This window comes from Rattus rattus, chromosome 2, assembly GCF_011064425.1.
Source record: "Rattus rattus isolate New Zealand chromosome 2, Rrattus_CSIRO_v1, whole genome shotgun sequence".
Classification (NCBI taxonomy): Eukaryota; Metazoa; Chordata; class Mammalia; order Rodentia; family Muridae; genus Rattus; species Rattus rattus.
The window spans coordinates 135,670,928-135,693,681 of NC_046155.1; the positions used below are offsets into that span (position 1 = coordinate 135,670,928).

The 22,754-nt window shown below is 48.7% G+C and overlaps 1 protein-coding gene across 1 annotated transcript in view; it reads left to right on the forward strand.

The window, feature by feature from the left end:
- Nucleotides 1–22,754, forward strand: part of Fam189a1 (family with sequence similarity 189 member A1) — a 406,652-nt gene that overhangs the window by 381,532 nt on the left and 2,366 nt on the right. The window contains exons 6-9 of the mRNA XM_032893466.1: nt 6,816–6,976; nt 8,332–8,467; nt 15,979–16,054; nt 21,818–22,045. Of these exons, the coding sequence (XP_032749357.1) occupies nt 6,816–6,976; nt 8,332–8,467; nt 15,979–16,054; nt 21,818–22,045 (601 nt within the window). The remainder of the gene's footprint in view (nt 1–6,815; nt 6,977–8,331; nt 8,468–15,978; nt 16,055–21,817; nt 22,046–22,754) is intronic.

Consider the following 22,754-nt stretch of genomic DNA (forward strand, 5'->3'; position numbering starts at 1 on the left):
CTCTCATGGCCAAGGCAACTCTTATAAAGGACAACATTTAACTGGGGCTGGCTTACTGTTCTGAGGTTCAGTCTGTTATCATCATGGCAGAAGCATGGCAGCATTTGGGTAAGGCCTGGTGCTGGAGGAGCTGTTGTTCCAAAGGCAAACAGGAGAAGATTGACTTCTACATGACTAGGAAGAAGGTTTCAAAGCCCACCCCAACAGTGACACATTTCCTCCAACAAGGCCACGCCCACTTCAAAAGGCCACACCTCCTGATAGTGCCACTCCCTGGGCCAAGCATATTTAAACCACCACATTATGGAATTTAAAAACAAAAACAAAAACAAAAACAAAAAAAAAACAAAAACAAAAAAAAAAACAGGGTGGCCACATGGAATGTGGCTGGCCCAGGCTGGATGTGGTACCTGTATCCCAGAAGAAATGAGCTGGCCTAAGGCAGTTGTGAATACACCCAGTCTGATGGAACCATGATGTTTAGGGGGATGCCTTGAAATCTCTTTTCAGGCTTCATACTTCATTTCATTCTGCTCCTTAATTAAAGGAATGCTATATGGTCATTGAAAGAAGCTAAATTATATAGCAGTACATAAAAAAAGTTAATGGCCTTCCTCACCTGGCCATGGGAGAGACAAATGCTAAAGCTTTGCAGTAAGTCCTTCCATTCATCCATTATATCTGAGTGCCGATAGACTTGCATATAAACAACCGACTTCCCTCCGGCCCCACTTCCCCAGCCTAGCGGCTGTGAGGTGGTATCCGTTCTAGTCTAGATTTGCCCTTTTCCAGTGATTAATGATGTTGATCCTCTTTCTGTGTGTTCAATGGCTACTTATAGATCTTCTGTAGAGAAATGGACTTCATCTCGGCCATTTTTAACATTTCCTTGTCTCTTATTGCTGAGCTGTAGAGTTCCCCGTGCACTCTGGACACACGTCTCTCTTCAGACATGTGCAAATGTTCCCCCACCTACCCCTGTTGATTATCTTTACACCTGGTCATATCTCAAACCACAGCGTTTTAGTTTGAATAAGACCCCAGTGTGTCTCTTGTGTCCATTCCTGCTTTGATCTTGCTGTCCTGTCTCCCAGTGGCCTGATCTTAGAAAATTAAACCATTTCTTCAGAGACTTCTGTAGTCTTCGGTTGATGTTGAGGAACATCGTAAGTCGAGTGTCACGCTCATTGTGCTGTGGAAGGTCAGGTTTGTGTGGTTCCTAGCACCTCTGTGGCTGTCCCATAGAGCCTTGATTACCGTAGTGTTACAAGAACTTGTAAGAGAATCCTTCAGCTTCATTTCTCCTCAAGCTGGTTCTGAACATTCTGTCCCCCTGTATCTCCCTGTGAATTTCAGAATCAGTATGTCAATTTCTGAAATTGTATCAGATCTGTGTGGCAGTTCTGCCATGTGCCACTCATCACAATCTCAGTGTCATCTTCTCTTGTTTTGACATCTCAGTTCTGGCTGCATTTCCATCACTGAGCTTGGCTGTGTCTCCTGGTACTTGTCAACCATTCTTCTGTTGTTTTTACTCAGATTCTCAAGTCGAGAAGTGTTACTTAAGTATGTGTGTCTCTGTGTCTAAGTGTGTGTGTGTTTGTCTGTGTATATGTGTCTGTATGTGTCTCTGTCTATGTGTTTGTGTGTGTATGAGTGTGTGTGTGTCTGTGTATGGGTGTGTCTCTGTATGTAGGGAGGGTCTATGTTTGTGTGTCTCTGTGTGTCTGTATATGTATATGTCTGTGTGTGTGTGTCTGTATGTATGTGTGTATCTATGTGTATGTGTCTGTATATATGTATGTATGCTTGAATTTGTGTGTCTGTGTGATGCTAGAGACCGGACCCCAGGTCTTGTACATGTTTGGCAAGTGTCATACTGCAGCCACAGCTCCTCTAAGAATCACTAATTCATGACAAGAACACTGTGGGGCAGCCAACCCTGTAAACATTTGTGCAGCTTCCTGCTGCCCACTCCTGATCACCCTCACTAAAGGTCGCTTTCAGAGAGAACTGTAGGGTTCTTCTGCTGTATGCACCCAGCTCCTGCTGTATGTAAACACCTTCCTTAACAACTCTCCACACAGAGGTGCTGGGCTGAGTCCCAAATGTGTGTGACAGACTGACACATTCAACCTGATTGCTCTATGGTCTCCTTAGCTGGTTTTAGGAGCCACCAGGCGCCCCGTAGTTTGCTTTGTAGTTTGCTCATGGATACAGGCAAACTCATTACCATGCCCAGGAGCTCAGCAGCATATTAGGACTTTAGAATTCTGAGTACCCGCATCTTCCTTATAATTTGAATGCATATGGGGGATAATTAGCCACAGTTAGAACTAACATCATGAATGCCTGAGACGGCAAGTGCTATTCCTATTGTCAGAACCACTAAAGCCCAGCGATTCCAACATGCAGAGAAATCCTAGCTACATGATGATACAGTTCCGCTTATTGATATAGCTCAGTAGAGATGGTGTTTTACCTCCTAAGTGTCTCCAGTGTCATTTCTGGGTTTGTTTTTAAAAGTAATCTCATTTTCCTCCCCATTTCCCTCATGGCCACCTTAGCCTTGGGAACATCCTCAGCTGTGACACAGCCTGGCTTGTCACAGTCATCTCATAGGATTGCCTTGTGTTCTCACCTCCGCTCGAGTGGTTCGTTAAGCGGAACCCCCTTGGAAAGGGCAGGTGGGCGTTCACTTTGCACAGGCCTGATAACTATGAGCATGGGGCTGGGTGTGCGGGATCCTCAAGGTCGTAACCCACCCTAGGAGTTCATCAGTCATCCAGAGAGATCCAGAATGCTGAAGGAGAGCTGGGGACAGCCTCTGTTCCTGGGTAGAGGCAAGCGGGGCAGGGAAGGCAGGGCTGGGCAGGCTTCAGGCACACCCCACCATGAGACACCCAGACTTTGGCTGAACAACCCTGCTCTTCACCTTGTTCCCCACAGCCGATCAGACCTGGAGACAAGAGAGAGAGGGGAAGAGAGAGAGAGAGAGAGAGAGAGAGAGAGAGAGAGAGAGAGAGAGAGAGAGAGAGAGAGAGAGACTATGACAGAGGCCTCTGTTTGAGCCTTGTGCTGCTGCCGAGTGAATCTTTAACAGGGAATGGCATTTCATGTTATAATCCTGGTGGTACCAAGAAAAGCGAGCCTGAGACTGATAGGTCAATAAGATGCCCACAGTCACATGAACCTCAGTGACCGTTCAGTGTCTACAGACAAGGCATTTGACTCGAAGTTTGAGATCTGTTAACCTCTTCGTGGTCTCCTCCAGACGGTAGAAGCTAGGCTGTGTGGTCTGAGCCTAATTTTAGGAGCTTGGTGTTGTAGACCTTTGGAAGCTGTCTAGGGCCAGGTATCTGCAGTTCTCAGTGTCCCTTGCTTTCAGAGATTTGTGTTCCTGGAAGAATTCCCCCCACCCGCAACAGACAGGACATAGGGTCTCAGGTACACACTGTGCATGAGTGACAAACCCAGGGTGTATCTACGAACACCTCAGCCATCTTCTACACAGTGTCCATGTGGTTTAGACAGCCCAACAGAAGACAGAACCAGCCAGGACAGAAGAGATGACTTAGAGCCCATTTCTTACCCTCTCCAGGAAATGCAGAATCATGCATTATGTCTGACCATGCTGTTGTAACCATGAGGCCCCAGAGCAGGGATGTGGGCTGGCAGAGAGACGTCCCAGTCACTGACGTTCTGCCTCGTGCGTCCTGAAGGAGGCCAGGCAGCTTGCCAGGTGAGAAGGAGCTAAGTTGCTAGGAAGGGGAGACAAAGCACGCATGGTCTGAAGGGTAGCTGAGCAGACCTTGTTCAAACCAGGGGGTGTTTGGCACCGGCTGGAAGGAAGCTGGAAACTGGATGGGATTCAGCGTGAGGAGCCTTGATGGTAAAAGGGTTTTTTTCCAACAGCATGAGCTCATCTGGGCTGCTTTAAAAATAGCTCCTGCACAAGATGGAGTCTGCATCCCAGAAGCAGAGACGAGGCAGCTTGCTTCTGAGCTGCCCCGCTGGCTGCTTCTGCGGGGGCAGAAGGGCAAGGACAGCACCGCAGCAGAGAGGTATCCATCCATCTGCTCAACCGATGCTGGCTGAGCGTGTGCTGTGCCCCCATTTAGGAAAGAATAAGGCAGTCAAACACAGGCAACCTGACGGTCGATGTAGTCGTTCCTTTTCTGTTGCTGTGATTAAAGCACCATGACAAAGGCAGCGTATAAAGGAAAGCATCTTGTGGGGCTTACAGTCCCAGAGGATTATAGTGCATGACAGTAAAATGAAGACATGGTGATATGGCACCAGGAACAGTTGAGATGAGAGCTCACATCTCGGAGCACAAACAGGAGGCAGAGATAACTGGAAATGAGAAGGGAGTCTTTTGAAACCTCAAAGCCTGCCCTCGCGGACATGCTTAATCTAGCAAGGCCACGCCTCCTAGTCCTTCCCAAACAGTTCCACCAACTAAGTGTTCACATTCGTGTTTGAATACATGAGGACCATTCTCATGCAGACCACCACAGTCAGGGGAGGAAGTAGCCATCTGTTGTGTTTCTGACAGTTGGTTATCCAGGTTTGTGAGGGTGAAGGAACACAGAAAGGTGCTGAGTTTACATGGGACCCACTACCCATAGATTCTCTAGCAGCTCCTATGGGTAGGGCCTAAATGAGGCCATTGGCCAGGGGGATCTTGGGAAATGTAGTCAGCCAGCTTTCAGCCCCAGCATCTCAGGGCAGAAAACAAAGCTCGCCAGCTTCACTTTGAACTGTAAGGCAGACCCTGTCCTCACTGGACATGCATCGGTGGAAAGGAGAAAGTCCTGTGAGACTGGCAGACTTCATCTTGGGAAAGGCAAAAAGCCCAGGAAAAGGCTCCACTTGACAGGACTCTGGGGGTTTCTGTAGAGATGGCATCAGCACAGCCCAGGAAAGGCAAAGTCATACGCAGAGTGCATGCCCTGTTTTTGTTTTGTTTTGTTTTTTTACCTTTGTCAGGCCTCTGGTGCTGAGTATTTTTGCATTTCGTTAGTTTTGCTCGAGTATACTCTTGTTGACGCTTCTCATTTCTGGTAGAGACTAATTCAAAATATTTCCTTGCTAGACCTCAAGAACGTTTGTGCTCGCCTCACCATGAAGCTATTGTGAAGCTGTTGTGGGTCAGGCAAGGGATTTAACAGCTTCTGAGCCAGAGGATGACAGCACACATCCAACCCACTCACAGACAACAACCCCCCTCTCATTTCCAACAATTAAATAAGCAGTAATGAGCCAGACTAGCTGAAAGGGCAGGGAACATGCTGTGTGTTGGGAAGGCTGGTGGGGGCCATTTTTAATCTGATGCATCCCTCATTCAGTGTGGCCATCATCCCACAGCACACGGATTTCACTGCATTTGATCATATTCTGAACCCTGGACTCACCCCTGCTAGTACAGAAATTCTCCAACTGCCTGGCCCCTGTGTCTGCACCAGCCCACCCTATCCCTGCCGCCACATGGTACTCCCATCCACACAGCCCTACCATCGTCACTGCCTCCTGCATATCCCCAGAATTAAAATTTGACTAGATCCTTGTTTGGCTCTTCTGAAACACATTGTTCCCTAGTCACCCCTTTTTGAGCTTGGATGCTCTCCTGAAGCCCCGGCCTTTGCTACCCCATCAGCCTTTGATGGCCCATTTAGATATCATCTGCTTCATGAATGCAGACCCCCCCTCTTCCCACACTGATTGGAGGACTGTATTTGCTACTGAGGCTTTTGTGCTTAACTGTGCACACGTGACACTTTGTTTCTTTTCTCTTACCTCACTGACACGCTATGGGAAGGCTCAGAGCCCATGCAGTGTGGCTCATTTCACACCTACAGATGAAACAGTGTCTTAGCATTTCTGTGGAACAGGCAGTCTCTGGCAGGAGTGACCCAAGGGTGGAAAGAGAAACAGTAATAGTTACCCTGCAGAGATCCAGGCAGACAGCACTCATTCTATTAAAATGTGCTTCCTTTGATTTTTTTAAAAAAAGATTTATTTATTTATTATATATGAGTGCACTGTAGCTATCTTCAGATACACCAGAGGAGGGCATCAGATCTCATTACCAATGGTTGTGAACCACCATGGTGTTGCTGGGATTTGAACTCGGGACCTTCAGAAGAGCAGGCAGTGCTCTTAACCACTGAGCCATCTTTCTGGCCCTCCCTTATATTTTTAAGTGACATCCAGTGTGCATGATTGCCCCGCAGAATATTCTGGAGATCCTGGGTAACATTCTTCACCTTTAGAGCAATGTCCTACAAAGTGTGTGGCTCACCCAGATACACGTATCCAAAGGGGCCACAGTGAGCTGCAAGGAAGTGTGTGACGCATGCCAGGCTCACAATGCAGGCATGACGTACTTTGCAGGGCTTGGAAGGGGACTGTGTATGGAGCGTGTGCCGAGTGATAGGCACATGATAGGGACTTGCTAAGTGGGCTTGCTCAAAGCATGCCTTTTCTCATAAAGTGCTGTTTTGAAGTGTGCCTGGCAAGCATCCTTTAGCTGCAGTGTTTAAGCGTTAGAGTCACAGGAGTGAGGTCTCCCAGTATTGGAAACTCCAGGCAGAGGTTCTTAACCTCACCTGCAGTGAGGGAAGCAGAACAGAAGGAAGAGGCTTGCAAGGTGGTTCTCTCAGGGCTCTCCTTTGTAGAATATGTGTTTCGTGGCCATGGCTTGGCACGTTAGACTAGGCGTTTTACCATGAAAAGTGAAGCGTGTGCACTTCGCTCCTTTAGCCGCCAGCCGTACGGGATCTGGGATAACATTTCTTCTCTGTGTTTCCCAGTTCTTCCCACACAGGTCTCACTCTGCCAACGCTGCCTGTGTGACTCCCCACGGCACCATTCTCCACCAGACCCTGGACTTCGACGAGTTTATTGCCCCGCTCCCGCCTCCGCCCTACTACCCTCCAGAGTACACCTGTACACCCACAGCGGAGGCTCACAGGTCAGCTTCCGTTCAGTGTCCCGAGTCCCATGAGGTTGGAGGAGCCACGGACAGGAAGCATCTTTAGGAGGGGGAAGTTTCAACAACAGGGAGAGGTGTGGAAGGGAATAGAGTAAGGTCTGGGACAACAACATGTGCCTCATAAGGACAGGAAATGAAGAAAGGAACCGTGACCTAAAAACACAGCAAAAAGAAAATTTCTTTTCTTATTTTTTTCTTCATTGGGGTTTTGGCGGTGATGATGGTTTTATTTGTTTGTTGTTAGAGACAGAACCTCACTATACAACCTCCACAGGGTGGCTTTGATATCTCTATGTAGCCCCAAAATGACCTCATATTTATAACGCTCTTGTCTCAGTGTCCCAAGTATTAGGATTACAGGCAAGCATCACACGGTCTGACTTGAGTAGATTCCTGTTGTGTGCCTCTGTGGTGTCACCTAGTGATATCATCGGCCAAAGATGAGCTCTTAAATATTCTTACACGTGCCAAGCTGCTCCTGATTGACAGTCATCACAGAGCGTGGAAGATTAATTAGAAATTTCATCAGCTTTATCATTATGTTAATTGTAAATGACAGAGCTGAAGCGTTTAACGAAATCTGGACGTCTTTCCAGAAGAAAGACGACAGTTAAACTTGCCCAGGCATTCATGCTTTTATTTCTCAACACGGCAAGTTGATCACAGTCAACACTTGAAAAGAGATATCAGACACAGTGCTCCGTCCTCAGGGGATGACCATGTCATGTCAGACACTGTGCTCCGTCCTCAGGGGATGGCCATGCCATGTCAGACACTGTGCTCCGTCCTCAGGGGATGACCATGTCATGTCAGACACAGTGCCCCATCCTCAGGGGATGACCATGTCATGTCAGACACTGTGCTCTGTCCTCAGGGGATAACCATGTCATGTCAGACACTGTGCTCCGTCCTCAGGGGATGCCATGCCATGTCAGACACTGTGTCATGTCAGACACAGTGCCCCATCCTCAGGGGATGACCATGTCATGTCAGACACAGTGCCCCATCCTCAGGGGATGACCATGTCATGTCAGACACTGTGCTCCATCCTCAGGGGATGACCATGTCATGTCAGACACTGTGCTCCGTCCTCAGGGGATGACCATGTCATGTCAGACACAGTGCCCCATCCTCAGGGGATGACCATGTCATGTCAGATGTGTGCTCCATCCTCAGGGGATGACCATGTCATGTCAGACACTGTGCTCTATCCTCAGGGGATGACCATGTCATGTCAGACACTGTGTTCTATCCTCAGGGGATGACCATGTCATGTCAGACACAGTGCCCCATCCTCAGGGGATGACCATCTCACGGACTGTTCTGTTTCCTAGGGGGCTCCACCTGGACTTCGCTTCCTCACCCTTCAGCACTCTGTATGACGTCACCATCAACAGTCCTGGCCTGCTGTACCCTGCTGAGCTGCCCCCACCATATGAGGCCGTGGTGGGTCAGACTCCCGCCAGCCAGGTGAGGCCCAGGCCCTAACAAGACCATTTCCTCTGTAGGCCCTGCTCCCTGGCCTGCCCTCAGAAGGCTCCTCTCTCAGACGTGCTGACTGAGTTCAGTGTCACCAGTGGCTGCCTACGAAGCCTCTTCATGCAGCGCACCTGTGCTTGCATAGACTTTAGGACGCCGATTCTAGCTCCAGCCGAGAATCAATACATAAACTTGCACTTTGAATACACAGCTTAATCCATGCAACAGGGCGCACAGCCCAGCTCGGACATGGCTGCCTTCCCTGCTGCCCGGTGTGTCTAGAGAGGGCACAGAAGGAACTGGAACGCCTTCCAACCCATGACCAGAGCAGGAAAAGCTGGGCTTGTGGGCTGAGGGCTTAGTGGACCAAGGCCTGCCTGGGCCTTTGTTGCAGACATGGTCTAATCGATCTGTAAGAAGCCAGTCAGCCCTAGGCCAGGAATGCGTCTCCATTGCCAGGTTGCTGGGATTTTCTCTGAGCTGTGCATACCAGAGGGCTCCCACTGCTTCATGGTTTCGGCCATTAGTAGGTACTTTGAATATGTCTGTATAGCTTGGTCTCCTCGTCTGAAAAACGACAAGGGAATCAGTATCAGGTACATGGGAGAAGGAGGGGTGATGATGGGGACAAGAATAGACTGCATTCAGAAGATGTCTCTGGGTACATTTTGGTGGCCTTTTTAAATCTCGGCCATTATTGTTGTTGTCTTTATTGAGTGTGACATCTCTGGTCAGGCAGAGAGGCCAGCTGATGGGGCAGGGCCACTGAGATCTTGAGTGGAAGTTGTAGGGAATGGGGCAGAGGTGGACACACAGTCAGGTAGCAAAGCCACAGACTTGGATAACACCACAGCATGGAGGATCTACAGGCCACTCCAGGTTTGTCCAAACTCTGCTCCCTGTGCCCCTGCTACCCCTCTATGACCGCTCAGTGCTAGGCCCAGCCTTTCTGGCATCACCTCCCGTTCTCATCCTGAACCTTGGCCATCCCGGCCACCTGCAGGGGTGGAGAAGAGTGTGTATCCATCCCTGCCACTGACGGGAAACGGGTTCCAGGAAGAAGCTCTGTGGAGGGAGTGCTGCCTACCCACTGTACAGACGCAACCTCACAAGCCTCAAAGATCACCACAGCCGTAAGGGAGCCCAGGGACAGGCAGTGCCGTGCCCGCACTCCGTGAACAGGAGGAAACATAGACAGTGTGTTGGTGTCACAGAAAAAACACTTATCACAGGGATTCTCCCTTAGTCCTGGTCCAGCCTGGTGAATCCCCCTCCCCTGACACAACCAGAGGATCCTTGAGTGACATCTCTGAGTCCACTCCAGCCCTGAAATGCGCTGAGTGGCTCAGTGGTTAAGACAGTAACTCCAGACCCAGGATCTTGGCCTGTTTGTGTGTGTGTGTGTGTGTGTGTGTGTGTGTGTGTGTGTGTGTGTGTGTGTTAAAAGTCATGGTGTAGGAGCTTGCCTGAAAGACAAGGTAGCTTAGTGATCAGGGAAAGTGAAACCCTGCAGTCTCTCAGCTTGGACAGCCATTTTCCTAGACTTTCTATGCTGGGCAGAAACTCTGACTTAGCAATGAGGCTTATCTTTCAATTTATGACAGAAATAGCAGTGAAGACCTTGGTTGTGGTGACAGGCTGCAGTTCTTAGAAGCTCCCGGCTTGTATTTTGGCATCTGAGGGAGGACCCGAAAGCTCAGATTTGGTGAGGAAGTGTGCCATGGATTGTAGAGGCCAGTGAGCATTCCAGTCCCACAAAACCTCGTCAATTGAATCCCAACGTTGGGTCCATCCTCAGGATTTCTAAGCCACTGATTGGCTAGGGAAGGCCGGCCGAGTGAGGAGTTTGCATTTGTCACAGGTCCCCGCTCCTGCTCCTGCCGTTGTTGGGACTCACTTTGAGAACTGGAGTAGATCGCCTTGGGAAGGCTTGTGGTGAAGGGATGAGAACAGGATGGATCTTAGAGGAAAATGTGGTACAGGGCCCAGAAGGGGGCAGCATCACCAAACCAACATGGCAGCACTCAAAGGAAGGTACAGAGGGACCAGAGCAAGGTCCCTTTCCGGTTGGCAGACCCTAGGAAGTCAAGACGCAATGGGGCAGTTCCATCCTGGGAAGTGGGCACCTAGAAGCCATGTCTGCAGTAGTTCGTGATTTCAGTGCTGCCTTGGGTGGGAGGCTCTGCCGTCTCCCACTCCTCTGCAGTGCCACCATTTTAGAACTCTAGTTTCTTGCCACTGATACTTTTTGGCTTCCCTTTGTGAGGCGGTACTTGGTTTCTGTAAGAGAGGGCTATGAGGACAGATCATGATTCTATGGGCCCCTCCCTGTGGACACTGTCAGGGCTGGGCTCTGCCCCGTCAGAGATTTTGCTTCCCAGCAAGAGGTGTAAGACCCCTGAGTGCAGGGGTAGGCACTAACTTCAGACTTTGAGCGTGACATTCAGTACCCCCACCACTACACACTAGAAGGGTATTGCTTCGTGTTTTATTACCAATTTTCTCTTTCCCTGAAGAACGCAATATACTTCAGGTTAATACATGGTTCTGGGATCTGTAGGACCCTGTTAAGCCACTGTAAAATTCCCTCTTCCCGTGATTCCTCGCGGGTAAGAAGGGCTGAGGGTCAGAGCTGTGTCATGTTAGCTTATGTTAGCTCAGAAACCTGCCACCTGCCGGTACCGACGCCAACCCAATCTGCTATGGAGCAGTCCAGGTAAGCGTGTAGTGTGTCCCGGGGCCCCCTTCTCCAGATCATCTGTGTGGCAGGAACACATCTGGTGATTAAGGGCCTGCAACCCCCTGGCCAGTTTTCTTTCATGCTCAGGTCTCAGAGCAGGCTTTTCAATTCCACAGACATCTCTGGGAGCCCAGAAGTGAGTGAAACCCATTACTGTCCACAGAGGGAAGGCTGGGCCAGCCACCTGCCCCCTCCTCCAGGGTGGTCCATCTCCCTTGACCAGACTTCGAGGAGCTGCCCCCTTCACAGTGTGAGAGTTTTCTCTGGGTGAGGAGGGCGGGTTAATTGCTTGCCCTTGCAAGACAAAGGGTGTATAAATTGCCTAGCAGCAGTGGTTAGGGTAAGGCAAACCAGACAGAAGGATATGAGGAAAGTCACAGCAACACACAGGACAAAGGGGAGAGGGAGGTGGCAGCACTGGGAAGATTTATTTTTTTTTTCTTTTTTCTGATGCAAGGTTACATTATATGTTGTCCAGGCTGGCCCTGAACTCCTGGCCTCAAAAGAGCTTTCCTCTTCAGTCTCCAGAATATTTGAGATGCCCAGCATGCACCTGAGAGCATAGTTTCAGCCAGAGGGCGCTCATACAGACCTCTTCTCTCCCTTGAACAGCATATATCCCCTTCTGGTTTAGGTGTCGAGGTCATTCTTTCCTGGGCCTCCAGGCTGGGCTCCTCAGGACCAGCCACAGCAGCAAAGTTACTGAGATTTCCTCACTAGAAATTCTAACTAGACGCAAACTCACATTCCCGGGACCGCTTGCAGCTGTGCTTTGTAGCCGCCAGATAAAACCACGAATCTACTGCCTTGTGGGATTAATAATCCACGTGCTAGCAGGATAGGGTCACTTCACCAGCTCTCGGGGAATCGCACCCGCCCGTCTGGGTAGGGCTGAGGCATGGGGGAGACGAGGAAAGTCACCCCAGTGGGGAAGCACACCATGCAGAGGCAGAGTAGGGGGGTAAGCAAAGTGTACCGCAAAGCTCCAGGTCCCTGAGGTCAGCAAGATTGTTTCAGGGCAGGTTTTCTGACCTCGCCTATCCAACTATGGAGGTGCGCTTGGCAAATTCAGTGTCTAGGTTGACCCGACAAGGAAGTACTTGAGGAATTCAGACTGGGTAGCAGTATGGCTAGGAAAGGAGGTCTATTTCGATACTAGAAATTATGAAAAAGGGAGATGGGCGGACATGGTATTGCCGGCTCCGGCTCTTATAAATTATATGGTCAAAGGAAATGACGTCAGTGTTTTAGAACTGGCAAGCGAGTGTTTTGTGAGAGGGCGGGGCCCCGGTGTCAGGGAAGCAGCAGGCAGGGCAGCTGAAGGGGCAAGCCGAGGGCTCGCGTCTTGAACTGAAAGCAGAGATCAGAGTGAGACACAGAGCGAGATAGAGAGAGCGAGAAGTAGCCTGGTGTTTCCTCTCCAAAGCCCGCCCCCAGTGACGTACTTCCTCCACCAAGGCCACACCTCTTAAACTTCCCCAAACAGTGTCATCCACTGGAGACCAAGTGTTCAGTCCCACATGCCTTGGGGATCCCTGGACAAGTTATGTAGGAAGCTTATCTCTCAGAATCCTCACACCCCTCTTCCAGCCAGGATCCCTCCCTGTTAATGAGCTTTTATGGATGAACTCAAATCTATACCACAGATGACCCCCTTTCCCCAGATGTCCTCCCCACAGATCTTTACTGCCTCTGCTGTGCTTCTGCACCAAATGGCCATTCCTCCCCTCCCCCGCCCCACTTTGTGCTGTGAGGTAGCCTCTGCCATCAGATTCAAATTAAAGCCCTAACACTCTACTCAGAAGTGATAGATGCACTCCCAGGGGCCATCTCTTTCCCAAACCACATTTCCTGGTGCTTGAATACGGAAGCCAGAGGGAAGTGAGCGGTACCCTGCAGAATATGAAGCAAATCCAATTTCCTCTTGACCTTGTCCCTCTGTGGATTCTATTTCTCTTGTTTTATTTATATTTCTTTATTGCCAAAGCTTGCTTTCTCAGGCACCAGGTTTTCTGTTCCCTTTCCCTCCCCTCTCTCCCCTCCCTGTGTGTGTGTGTGTGTGTGTGTGTGTGTGTGTGTGTGTGTGTGTGTGTGTGTGTGTGTGTGAAGGAGAGAAAGAGAGGGGGAATTCGATATGGGGAGAGAGTGTTGGAATAAAATAGCCCTTTAGGCAGTTTCTTTTTTGTTATTTAGTAGAAGATTCTTCAGAGACATTTTCAGAATTGGTTATGGGCACATTGTGAATACAGATGGGGAAAGGTATGTGTAGATGTTGATGGTGGTGTGAACTCTCTTTCCCTCGTTTCCCTCCCCAGCAGGACGAGTGGGCTCAGGAAAAATGGCAAATGCATCATTTGCTCCAGATCCTATCAGTGGGGTGAAAGGCAGCTCGCCCTCCTGGTCTTAGCTTGATTTCCAGCTCTCCTCAGCACCCCACTTCCCCACCACCAGAACAGGGAGCAGTGGTTCACACCCTTTGTGTTGGTGCCACAGCTGGGCCACCTGTCCTCACTCCAGCCCAGTGTGCAGAGCCGAGATGAGGAATATCAGCTCTCTGATTGAAGTGGCGGGCGACACAGGAGGCAGGAATGTAATTACCTGAGCTGGAATCGGACCAAGCCGCAGGGGCTTGCCTCGCCTTCCCCAGTCTCCTCTAGAGCTCATTACTTGCCAGTGTGTCCCCAAAGCAATTCCGAAATAACACAAGAAGTCAGTTATTGTTTCCTGGACTGGTAAAGGGGGAGTGTGGATGGGGCGCGCGATGTGCAGCCCAGGGCCTGCACCATGCCTGCAGCACAGTTGGAAGCGTCATGCTCATTGGTTAGAAACTGCAATGCATGGCCAGGTAAGATGAGGCAGGAAGCCAGGGGGCCCAGCCTTCCCAGTCCTGTTTCTTGGGGTCTCCCCAGATCTGAGTCACTCCCAGAGGAGCTTCCATGTCCTCAACCTGAGGAGAACTCTCCAAATCCATACTCCACCAAGTCAGGGTGGCCCTTAATGTGATTATCACTGTCATGATGTGGGCTGCCATTTGGACTGGCACCTGGACTCTGACCCAAAGCTCAGGCAGGAGAGTAGCCTAGGAACTTCTGTTCATCCCATCTGCAAGGAAACAAAAGAAAAAAAAAGAAGAAGAAGAGAAGAAGAAGAAGAAGAAGAAGCAAATTAAGGAGAGGCTGCAAGTCTACTTGGTGTCTTAGTTATGGTCTCCCTCACTGTGAAGAGACTCCATGACCAAGGCAACTCTTATAAAAGAAACCATTTAATTGGGGCTGGCTTACCGTTCCAGAGGTTCAGTCCATTATCATCATGGCAGGAAGTATGACAGTGTCCAGGCAGACATGGTGCTGGAGGACCTTAGACTTCTACATCTTCTACAGCTGAATGCGGCAGCAAAGACTTCTGCAGGCAGCCAGGAAGAGGGTCTCTGTTCTGCACTGGATAGAGCTTGAGCATAGGACCTCAAAACCTACCCACAGTGTGATGTACTTCCTCCAACAAGGCCACACCCACTTCAACAAGGCCACACCTCCTAATAGAGCTAGTACCTATGGGCAGGGCATATGCAAACTACCAGACTTGGGATGCAGTCATTCAACCAGTGCCCTGGCCATGCAGGTATGACGTAAGTCAGGTCTCATAGCCATTTGTCCCATGGTTTTATTATTTTTGGAGCCACTGGAAAGAGAATGAAAGAAGGTAGTTGGAAGGGCTGGCTGTCCTAAGTCCCACCATGACAATGAAGACTCCTCTGTGGCATTTTGTCTTAGTTATGGTTTCTATTGCTGTGATGAAATGCCATGGCCAAAAGCAAGTTGGGGAGGAATAGATGTATTTGGATTACATTTACACATCAATGTTCTTCATCAAAAGAAGTCAGGACAGGAACTCAAGCAGGGCACAAACCTGGAGGCAGGGGCTGATGCAGAAGCCATGGAAGGGTGCTGCTTACTGGTTTGCTCCCCGTGGCTTGCTCAGACTGCTTTCTTAGAGAGCCTAGGGCTGCCATACCAAGGGTGGTCAGACCCACAATGGGCTGGGCCCTCCCCATCAACCACTAACTTCAAAAAATGCTCTGCAGGCTTGCCTACAGCCAAATTGTATGGAGATATTTTCTCAACTCGGGTTCCTTGCTCTCGGATGATTCTATCCGGTGTCAGGTTGACATAAAGTTACTCAGCACAGCTTTCTTGGTTCCAAATAGTGCCCTGGTGGAAGGTAAGTCCTCAGAGTAGCCAGGGCCCTGGAAGGTGCTCCGAGTGCAGAAGGCCAGGGACAGGGACTTTGATCTTAGCAATGGTGACCTGCATTGTCAGTTCTCATGCCCCACCCCATAAGTCTAGGTGGGAAGAAAGAAATGGATGTATATGCCTCCAATCCTTGTATATGTAAAGCAAACTTGTACATTTTTTCCTCAGAGGATTTGTTCCAGGACACCCCCCCTGCATCTCTCAGAAATGAAAATTCTTAGATGCTCAGGTCCCTTGTGTAAAATGGACCGCTGTCTGCATAGTCTGCATAGTCCTTTCCTGTACTTTATACCTAATCAGATGTGTCCACAGGAACTCATCATAGTACACGGTGCATGGAGACCTCTATTTCACTCTAAGGAACTTTCTGGCAAGTTTCACCCTGATCGTTTGGAGTCTGTGTCAATTGAATCAAAGGCATTTGAGGGTCCGGAGGACTGGCTGTGTTGGTGTCGGCCACCTGGGTGTTCTCCTGAGCAAGGGTAACTAATGGTTTGTGTTTCTCACTCTAGGTTGCAAGTGCCGATCACCAGGTGGTTGACTCCAGTTCTGGGGACCCAAACACTGCTGCCGACTTCAGCACCCCAGGTAGTCCTATCTCTCTCAGCTTGGAGCACTGTTTGTGTGTTTTCCAAAATGTGTATTTTCTCCTGCTTCCTGCCCCTGCCCCCTGCCTGTTCCCGCTCCCTCCTCTCAAGCTCTGACTCTGTAACATGGTGTCTTAGCCACAGCATTCTTCCCTAACCTGCATCGTAGGTTGTGTTCCTGGGAGAGCTCACCCTCCCTCTGGGCTGCATTTGTTGCCTCTTCCCTCCGTGTCCTGTCTCCTTCATTTTAGGATGTGAACTTGAAGAAAAAGTACTGTTCAACTCGAGTTCCACTCTTTAAGGAACAGAAAGGAGTATTTAGACAGTCCCTGGCTACCGATGATTGGACTCGGGCTTCTTTTGGCTTTGTGGTGGTAGAAAAGTCACAGGCCGTTCAGTAGAAACTACTCTCGACGCTAGGATTTTACATTTTCAGTAAACTGCGTGGCTTCTCAGCACACTCCAGGAAAGAGAGTTCGCATTAGATGGTTGCACTCCATCATAGGCTGCTGTGTATGTTCTGAGCATGCTGAAGGCAGGCGAGGCTGAGCTGTGATACTCACGAGGTTTACATCTGTTTCCCACCTATAGGGGCCACAACTTGATGGGGCCACCGTGACTGAGCTCCTTCCTCAGCAGGAAGCGAGCTAGGCTAAGGGACTTCCAAGGACAAAGCTGGCCAGAGGATAAACTAGAAGTCATGAACTTGACAGTTCTGAAGGGCAAATGGGAAAGGACAGATTCCTAGACACATTGGAACCTCTGTGGCACTGAGCTGGGATGACGAAGGAGAAAAGCAGATGCACCTCAGCCTCAGAGGGAACGAGAAGATGGGTTCAGAGAATCCCTTTACTGAGGAGTCTAGCTACACTCATAGGGACAGCTTATTTTGAGAGCAGAGTCATATAATTTATGCCATCTTATGACTAACCACCATTAATCATTGCCTCTAATACAAAGTTAATATCTAAGAGAAGCAGAAAGAAGCTATCCTCTAGAGAGGGCTCCCCGGGTTTCCAGGAACCCCAAGTTTCAGCAGTCATGGAATTCAGAAGTGATCATGTCTTTCCTCTGGTCACTCCAAGGAACCATCTAAAGCGTCCCTAGAGTTTGGTGAAATGTGGTTAGAAGGTGATACCATGGCAGTTTCCTGCATTCTAGGGTTGGGCCCCACAGCTCCCAACCATGAGATGCCATGAGATGTTCTTGGGAAAATAGTATTGAAAGGGTGGGGTCCATAGCTGGACCCCTTTCTGGTTTTTCTGGTGGGTAGAGTTGGGCAGAGGAATCTGGGTACTCCTTGCCTAGAACCTCATCAGTGAGCTCTGGAGGTGACCATAAGACCAAGGGGGACTTCCAGCACCCAGTCTGCTGATACCAAGTACCAGAGGCTTGGGATTGTACTAATTCATACCTTGGAGGCCGCAGGCCAGAAGACTTAATGGTTGGAAAGATGCTATTGCTTAGGTGATTGCTGTACCACAGAGAGGTTGGGCTAAAGTCCTTTTTTTATTGTTTTTTTTCCCTCTTATGTATGTCCAGTGACTTCAACCCATTTTTTCTTCTTGTACTTTATGAGGGTGTATCTCAGGAGTAGAGAACTTGCCTGTCATATGTGAGGTCATGGGTTCAACTCCCATACTGGGGAAAAAAATAACCAGTTCAGTTGGGCATACTTCTGTAGATCTGTCTCTGGGTTCTCCATTCTGTCACCATGACATACTGTTTGTGACAACAGCCCTTGAGTGGGCTGAAAAATCTCCAAACATGTCATCCCCACGTTATTCTTTAATGCAAGATGGTTCGGTCCCGCGACCTGTGATTTTTCCATATGCATTTCAGAATGAATCATTGCTACCTTCAAAAGCCATTGCTGGGTTCTATAAGAACTAAACTAAACCCATAGAACAATCTGGAGAGACTCCACTCGCCTACATGGAGCATATCAATCCATCAATTCCGTCCCATTCCCTGGGACTACTTTTGTTTTGTTTTTTTTTAAGCTCCACTTTGACAGTGTTTAGCCTCCAGTTACATAGTTTGTTAGGTACACAGTCATCCTTGACATCTCTGGAGGACAGGTTTTAGGACACTTGTCAGATGTCAAAACCCAAAGATACAAGGTGTTTGAGTCCCTTGCATAAGGTGACAAAAAACATACACATAACACATACATGTCCTCTAATGCACTTTAAGTTATCTCTGGGGTACTAATCAATGTTTTGTAAATGGTTCTCCAGTGTCGGTTGGGGGACAATAAAATAAAATATATTCATGGTTAGCAGAGACACAAAAGTTTCCAAATCACACTTGGTTGAATAGATAGATGGCAGAACTCATGCACATGGAGTCAGCTGCATGCCCCAGGACTTCATTCTCTGCGGTACAGTGAGGAGCAGCATTGCACTTGGGATTTCTAGGTCCCTGGGGTCATTGTTGTTGAGTATGACGGACGGTGTGATCGAATGTGATTCACTCGTTTGTCGACCTCGTCACTCGTTACCATGTTGAACTTGATGTTTAGTTTCACAGTTCTTCATGGATTCTAGTTGGCTTTAAACTATTACGAACAATGTCACATCAATGAGGATTGGGCATTAGCAAGACCACAGGGAAGCTACGAGCCGGACTCTTCACGGCATCTTATAAAGCAGCCTGTTATTTGAGGGCTCTTTATCTAGAATCCATGTTTACGTTGTTAGACAAAGCAATCCACACTTCTGGAAATGCCCTGGGGTCTAACATAAGGGAAAGAACTCTATAAAAATGAAGGTGTTTTCATTCTTCTTAATTGTGAAAACCTGGGGGAGCAGTGGAGCTCTTTAATGAGAGTCATAAAAAAACAGGTGGCGTGCGCTAGATACATTATTCCACATTAATTAAGAAAATATGAGTGGGTTTTTGGATGAAAAATTGGAAGTCCATTAGGACCATCACGTCATAAAAAACAGGCATGCTTTGTTACCCTGGTGACAGCAGGGAAAAGCAGTCACCAGTCTTGGGCTGGGAGCCTTTGCAGTAGCTACTGTAATTTTGCATTTCCAGTAATTATATATATATCCAAAGCACAGTCACCCCTGCCTGTCTATGACTTGATTGTGTTAGCACTGATGATAAGAAATTTGGATAGAGGCGAGTTAGGAGGCCTGAATCGAAACCATCTAAAATATGATTTTTGGTGCTGGGCTAGAGAGATGGCTCATCAGTTAAGGGCGCTTACTGTTCTTGCAAAGGACCCATGCTCAGTTCCCAGCACCCACAGCTGGTGATGCATAACTTGCACTCCAGCTCCTGGGGGATCTGATGCCTCTGGACAGTAGGTACCTATACTCAAATGCACAGTTCCCCCAACACACACACACACACACTTAAATCTTTTCCAAAAAGGTGAATACACACACACACACACACACACACACACACACACACACACACACACACAAACATTTGGGAGCAGTACTCATATTTTGTGCAGGGCCTTGCACATTCTAGGCAAGCATTCTCTAATGACCTACACTCTCGGTGCTCTCATTACTTTATATTTTTTTCCTTATTAAATTATTTATTCTTCAATCTTATTTTTTACAGTCCAGACTTTATCCCCCTCCCAGTCCACACTCTGACTGTTCCACATCCCATACCTCCTTCCCCCATTTCCAAAAGGATGTCCCGACACCTCCACCCCTACCCTACCAGACTGCCCCACTTAAGACAGGTTTTCACTACATTGCCTAGGATGAGCTAGAAAATACTCGGGTTCAGACAGGCCTTACCACGAAGCCTTCCTGCCCTGCATCTTGTGCAGCAGGGGTCGCAGGCCTGCACCACGCAGCTCAGCTTATCCAAAATGATTTTGGTTCACAACTGTGTAGTTCCCTAGGAATAACTCGCTGAGGTTGGTTGGGGTTAGTAAACGCACGTTCTGTCTTTGAAGTTTTCTGATATGATAAATCATTGCTTCTTTTTTTATATACTCTTTTCATCTCTGAGCATTTGTCAGATTATGTCCAGCAATAAATTCCTGGAAGCAACTGCTAAGTCCAAGGGAGCATGTATTTTAAGTGTTAATAGAGCAGTCAAACTCCATTATAGAAAAAAAAAAGGTACCTTCACTCCCGAGTTCTCTCGCCCTTCCAGGGGAATAACCACTCTCCAGCCTTGGCTTTGAGCAACTTCTTACAGGGCTGTTGCCCATGTGTATATCTGGATTTGATTCATTTCTTTCATTTGAAGTGTTTTCTTTTTTAGGAGATGTTTTGGGACTAGATTCATAAGGAAAAAAACGCTTATTAAATCAAGTCATGAGAAAATGTGTAAGGCAAAGACCTTCCTGCTCATGGCTGGGATCTCAGTCTCTGCACCGCTTCCGCTGCCTCGTTTATTACACAAGCACACAACTTGCATAACAGTTTTTATTTATTCTTCTCATACAATACGCAGCTTCCCCCCTCCACTTCTCCCAGACCCCAAATCTCCCCTCTCCCACAGATCCACACCCCCCACTCCCACCCTCCCCCCAACCTCCATTGTCTTCTCCCAGAAGAGAGCAGGCCTCCCAGGGCCATCAGCTGAACAGAGCACAGGAGACAGTAAGACTAGACACAAGCCCTCACACAGGCCGGACTGAGTAGGAGCAAAAGGATCCCCAAAGCAGGCAAAGATTCAGAGATGTCCCACTGCCACTGTCAGGAGTCTCCCCAAACACCAAGCCAACAGCCATGACGGATATGCAGAGGACAGACCCATGCAGGCTCTGCAATTGCCACTTCAGTCTCTGTGAGCCTCATGAGTCCTACCTTGTTGATTCCATGGGTCAACGCTCACACATTCTTACTGTCTGTCTTCTTTCTTCCCTTTATAGTTTGTCACATAACCATGAAGTCTCTGCCTCCAGCTGCAGGTCTCCCGTTGTGAATTTTCTTCTGCTAGTTTTATAACATCACAAAAGAAGGATGAACTATCTTGAAGTTTGTCTGTGTATGATGTGTGCAGTACCCTTTATGTTTTTCAAAGGGTTGCTAATTGTCTGTGACTATTTATATAGGGGTAGTAGTGGTTAGGCAGGAATGCCTTAGCACCTTCCAACTAGATCTACCTCTCGGCACCTCAGACCCTCCTCCCTTCTCTGGGCTGCCTCAAGAGTGGGCAGTGAGGACTGAGTGGTAGGTGGCTAAAAGGACTGACCGAGGGCGAGATGATGGACACAGAGGAGCAGGTGCACTGATTGGGCCTGGTGGAAAGAAAGGGGAGGAGCAAAGCTTGAAGCTTCCAACCTCTGATCGAATTAAGGCTGCTGGGATGGACCAAGTGTACCTCAGGCAGGTCCTTACCTTGCAGTATCTTCTCCTAGACTGAGTAAGAGGGCTGTTGCTGCTTCTAGGATGGGCATGCATTAAACAGACTCTGGTGCAACCCTCAGGCTTCTGCTTCCCAGTGGGAAAGAGGCACCAACCTGACAAGCTTTGATGGTCCACAGTGGGTCATCCGAGTCCATCTGAGACTTGGATGGCTAACTGTAATATATACACTGTAATATATACATATACATATACATCATACACATACACATACACATATACATATACATTGACTGTAATATATATTCTAACTAATGCACACATACATATATACACACACATATACATACATACATATATATACATACATACATACATACATGGTATAGAGAGCAGGCAAGGGGCTTTTTCAGGATCCAGGTACCTTTGTAGTCTCTTACTCTAATACTGTGCTTTTGTTTTTGCAGTGCCTGCCAGTAGCACGAGTCTCCCAACATCAGAGGGGGCCACCTCACTGGGTCCAAGCCACCCATCCCCTGATGGCACTTTAGACACCCCACCGCCCCTTCTACCCGCTCCGGTCCCTCACCACATGTCTCCAGAGGCAGCAAGCTTGAGCACACAGGCACAACCAAGCCCAGGGCGTGTGGCCCGCTCAGCCAGCGACCCCACCTCCTGCACATCCAGCGAAGCAGGTATGGCTCACTGTATCCTCAGGGTGAACCCAATGTGTAAGGGACGTGACCTCTGACAGTTGAGGCCCAGCTGTTGGACCCTGGGAGGTGTCGTCTGAACACTTGAAGACCCTGAGTTAGAGTAGGGTGGGCAGCCTTGGGCCTTTGCTGTGGTCCCAGGGAGGGGTTATTCTGGCCAGGGAGGAAGGATTCAAGAACGTAGGGTAATGAGGTCTCATTAGGTCACCAGCAGCTCCGACATGAGCGACATCCATGATCTGAGGTCCAGGTCACAGTAGGTGACCAAGGGTGACAGCCGTGTGTAGATATCTCTCTCCTCTGCTCTGAGTGTGTTCATTCAGCATTTCACGATGCCCTTAGCCACCAGCTGTTTTTATTTCCCTCTGTGATTACAAATGGGCACTGTCCAAGACTGCAGGACCACTGGGATACATATGCTTCCTTGGGACTCTTGTGTGCCCGAGGCTGGAGAATGCGTACCTGAATATTGATGTTATAGGGGAATAATTTCAACCAATAATGACTGGCTGATAGCCTTTTGATTCTGACCATATCATAGTAAAAAAAATCTTCTGATATGGATTTGAAAGAACCCTAGAGAGGTGCCAGCCTCACCTCAGTGGTCTTGTCCAGTTGAATACCAGGCAGCCTAGAGTCTGACAATGCTAAGCAAGGGCAGAATCTTTTAAAGGAACCAGGAGAGCGACAG